The sequence below is a fragment of the Oratosquilla oratoria genome, chromosome 26, assembly GCF_046742065.1.
Source record: "Oratosquilla oratoria isolate Oo_2021 chromosome 26, ASM4674206v1, whole genome shotgun sequence".
In the NCBI taxonomy this organism is placed as follows: Eukaryota; Metazoa; Arthropoda; class Malacostraca; order Stomatopoda; family Squillidae; genus Oratosquilla; species Oratosquilla oratoria.
Genome location: NC_134802.1, coordinates 56502291 through 56507202, shown reverse-complemented (window position 1 = coordinate 56507202; position 4912 = coordinate 56502291). Strand labels below are relative to the sequence as shown.

General features: G+C 35.6%; 1 protein-coding gene across 1 annotated transcript in view; it reads left to right on the top strand.

The window, feature by feature from the left end:
• The first annotated feature begins 3102 nt into the window (after positions 1-3102).
• LOC143039234 (uncharacterized) overlaps positions 3103-4912 on the top strand; it is a 7484-nt gene continuing 5674 nt past the window's right edge. Inside the window, exon 1 of the mRNA XM_076209104.1 lies at positions 3103-3190. Within this exon, the coding sequence (XP_076065219.1) occupies positions 3126-3190 (65 nt within the window). The 5' untranslated portion in view covers positions 3103-3125. The remainder of the gene's footprint in view (positions 3191-4912) is intronic.

The following is a 4912-nucleotide window of genomic DNA, read 5'->3' as shown; positions in this document are numbered from 1 at the left end:
TAAGACAATTTTCTTTGTACAAACCATCAAACCATCTCCAAAGAAAACGGGGGAGACATCGTTTTCTCTATATTTACATGTATGACCTGTATAATTAAAGAGGCTGCAAGCGGGCCGAAGACGTGCACTCAGCTTCTCTATGTAATTACTACAAGGCTTGGACAAGAAAAGGAAATTCCTAGGTCGGGCGCCGGGGCAACGTCGCCTAACCTGAGGTACCACATCGTTTAACAAGTCTTTTCTTTTCTTTACATGTATAACAGTTACTCATATCACCTACCATTTAATGAAAAAATCAATATGCATTTAGAATACTCCATGTTAACATACTCAGGGTAGTGGACAGCCTCCGGTATGTGCTGAATGTTTTGATTCAGTACGTGACAACACGGCAGACAACAACTTGTTGGTCACGAGGTAATGGAAATAGTATAATTGATTGTCTTTAACAATACTGAGAACATGGAAAATGTAGGAGGGATAGAAGTATCAAACGAAACAAAATATCTAAGAGTAACAATAGCAAATAAGAAAAGATGCTTTGATAAGTTTGTAAAGGAGAGAATAGATAAAGCTAGAAAACTGAAGAATCTGATAACTGCAGTAACAATAAAAAGCTCTAACAAATTGTTGATATGAAAAACATATTGGGAACAAGTTGCTTATCCAAAAATACTTTACTGTCAAAAAGTATTTCCATACAAGACAGACGACCTGAAAAACTTCAAGCATAAGAAAACAACCCATTTAGAACCACCTCACGTGAGGACCAATTCGTGCTTCAACAATTACCACAAAGGACATGAAAGCTTAATTAAGTACGTGTGGCATCTCGCATAAAGAACGTAAATGAATTTGAGTTCTCTGACAACGATGAAGCATCCATTATATCAATGAGATGCAGAAGTAATTCTCTACCACTTCGGATCAGGAACAGATTCGTAGATTAAAATTGATATATGTCTATTCTGCGAAAAACTGTTTAAACAACGTTGAAACACTAAGTCACTTTATACTGAACTAGGAATAACACCCAAACGTCAAAAAAAAGAATAGTTATCAAATATATCACTGATAAACAACAATGGTACCTCAGGACTTATGTATTACTGTACAGAATGTGGAAGTTGAGAGAAGGGCTGAAGACACAGCAAATAAACTAATCAAGGAATCTAGCAACGGGGCGATCTGAAATCAGATTAGGAAGAAAACAAAAAACATAAATTGAATATAAACATCGATCTAAAGGCGTCACCCACAAACTTCATAGACACCATCGACTTATTGGGTCGACGCGTTTTGCGCGTGACAAGATGTCACCATCAAGGGAGGGACTAGACGACATCTGAATGTCACACCCAATGACAATATCTCAAACGGGACCACGAGATACACTCACCAGCTAGTGCAGAGACAGTTTCTTACAAGCTGGTGGAGGCTCAAGAGGTATTCTATCAAGAGCTCCTGAAGTCGCTTTCGAATCAGTAAGAATATTTTTTATCATTATTCTTATTTAATTAAATATGTATATATATATATATATATATATATATATATATATATATATATATATATATATATATATATATATATATATATATATATCAAGTGTTTTTGTTGAGGATATATGTAATTTTTTCAGGCGTGTCTTAACAGCCTGTTATATTTTGGTCTCAATTTCACTATTTGGTTTCATAGTTTATACTCATCACTCATAATTTTCAGCCTAAACGATAGCATCACTCAAATAGGACCAATACTATATATATATATATATATATATATATATATATATATATATATATATATATACATATATATATGTATATATATACATATATATATATATATATATATAGATATATATATTTATCAATTTATTTATCTGTTTATTTTATGATCTATTCACCTATTTATTTATTTGTTTATTTATTTATATTTTTCATTATTATTATTTTTTCTTCAATTGTTAAATTTTTATTATCTAACATTTATCTGCGACGTGATTCAAACCGACGACTTCCCTCAATACAAATTTAAACGACTGCAATCTATTTCGTTGGAAAAAATGACTCATTAAGGGCTTTTGACGATTTTATCTAACTCCTAAAAATTAAGTTAATTCAACAGGAAGATAACAAACCACCAAAGGGAATTTGTGGGATTTCTAGGAAAGACGTGGAGATGGAAACATTAATGATGAACTAATTGTGAAAATTAAAACACCGTAGAAATGTATTTCCCGTGAGATTAGGTTTTTCCTTTGGAATTCGATTAATGTTCTCACGGTCGTGTGATTTAATTCTATTTGAATGTATTTATTTACTTGCTTATCTATCTAATTAATTATTCTTTTTTATTTATTGTGCCTATTTATATATTTTATTTTATTTTTGTTTTCATTACTATATTTATCTATTTATCATTATCATCATTACTGTTGTTATTATCATTATAATTTGATGTCCTGGAATAATGAATGGTGAAGTCCTGAAATCACTGGCAGTTGAGTTCCTGGAATGATATATTTCTGAAGTCCTGAATCACTGAAACCTGACATCGCTGAGTCCTGAAAGACCTGAAATCACTTAAACATTAACTCCTAGGTCATTGAAACCTAAATTCTCGAATCACTGAAATTTGAAGTTATGAAATAACTTAACCCTGAAATCCTGAAATCACTGAAGTCCTGAATCATTGACAGTTTAATTCCTGAAAGTTTTAGAATTTGAGGTCATGATACCACCGAAACTTGAAATCCTGAATTACCGAGCCTCTGAAGTTCTGAAATTCGAAATAACTGAAACCTGATATCCTTCAATCTGAACTCCTTACCTGAACTCCTGAAGTCACTAGAATCTGATAATTCCTGAAATAGCTGAACTCGTGAAATCACTTACACCTGAACTGAAGTCTTTAAATCCCTAAAACCTGAATGCTTGATGTTTCTGAAGTCACAGACATCTGAAGTCCTGAAGCTACGCCTCTCCTTTCTTCGTCTTGCAGAGTCCCTGGGAAGCTGTCCACCTAGAAGCATGAGACCAGCTGTCCGGGCGCTGCTGCTGCAGCTGTTGCTGCTGACAGCTGTTCTGCATGAAGGTCAGTGTCAGAACCAGCAGTTCAGGATGTTGTACAAGTCAGGAAGCATTCGTGGAATTTCCTTCGTGGACAAGATGGCCTCCGTCATTCAGTGAGTCTTTCTTTTTGGTTGTCTGTCGCTCTGCATGTGTATTCACCTCGGATCTGCTGCAGTCTCTGCCGAGACAGCCAGACACCACCCTACGGCAGTGAGCTCAGAGCTCATTATTTGCCGATCTCTGGGTAGGTCTGAGACCACTCACACACCACACACCGGGACAGCAAGGTCACAACTCCTTGACTAACGTCCCGTACCTACTCACTGCTAGGTGAACAGGGGTTACACGTGAAAGGAGACAAACCCAACTTATCTCGACCCGGCCGGGGAATCGAAACCCGGTTCTCTGGCTTGTGAGGCCAGTGCTTTACCAATCCGCTACCGAGCCGTGTGTGTCTGTGTGTGTGCGTGTACTTTTTCTCTAGTGAAAACCGACTTGAAGTGATTGTTCATGACTTCGGCCATTTCTAGATCCTCTGTGTATTCTGTATTTACTTGGCCTAGTTTCACCATATCCTGTTTATTTTTAAGTTTACCATTCACATATCTATATGATAGTTTGGGTTGATCCTTGCATTTTTCTATAATGTCTTTTTCATTAGTTTATTTTTCCCTCTCTGCGCACTTTTTTCATATTCATTTCTATAGTTTATACATATTTGCCATTTTCCAGATTTTTCTTTATCTTTTCTCCATTTTTCCAAGCTTTGTCTCTTCTATCTTTTGCCTCACTGCATCTTCTGTTGAACCAGCATTTAATGTACACCCTCTCTTGTACACCCTGTCTTGGTACGTAGTTTTCACTCCTTCATTACAGTTTTCCATTAAGATCGTCCTTTTCTCTTTCACTTTTGTCTCTTTAATGTAGAAATCCAAGTTCCATTATACTACACTTCTTAATATTGAATTCCATCTCCCACTTCCTACTCCATTCCCAGACTTTATTGAGATCACTCTACAGCGACTCACAATCTTCAGTGTTCACTTTTTCAACAATTTTGCATCATCCGCAAAGAAGTTCATATAACTTTCAATTCCTTTATCCATATCATTGAAATATATAGCAAATATTATTAGGGCCAGAACTGTTCCTTGTGGAACACCACTTATCATTTCATCCCAATTAGAGTGTTTGTCTCTTATCTCTACTCTCATTTTCTTTCATGCAAGAAGTCTTCCATCCACTTCAGCAGTTTGTCCTATATTCCTCCTGCAGTTTCTAATTTCTTAAGCAACTTATGTGGCACCTTATCAAAACCTTTTTTCAGGTCTAGAAATGCACAATCAGCCCATCCATCTCTTTCTTGTATTACATCTATTAGTCTTGAATAGAAACACATTAAGTTTGTGACGCATGATCGTCCTTGTCTGAATCCAAATTGCCTTGGATTTAGTAAGTTGTTTTTTCCAAATGCCTTACCCATCTACTTTTGATAATTGTTTCACAATTGTTTGCTATCGTACTTTTTAGAGAGACCGGTCTATAGTTAGTAGGAACTTCCTTGTTTTCCCCTTTATATATTTGTACTATATTTGCTCTTTCCCAATCTTTTGGAGCTTTTCCTTCTTTCAATGAACTGTTTATTAGGCTATGTATTTTTTCTGTTAGTTCATTCCTGCATTCTCTCAAAATTCAGTTTGCTATGTCATCTGGTCCATGCGATTTTCTGACGTCTATATTACTCTAGGGTTTCATTATTTCATTCCTTGATACTTCTATCTCTTTCATAGGGGGGACTTTCTCCTCCCATTCGATATATCTAGGTTGCATGTTCT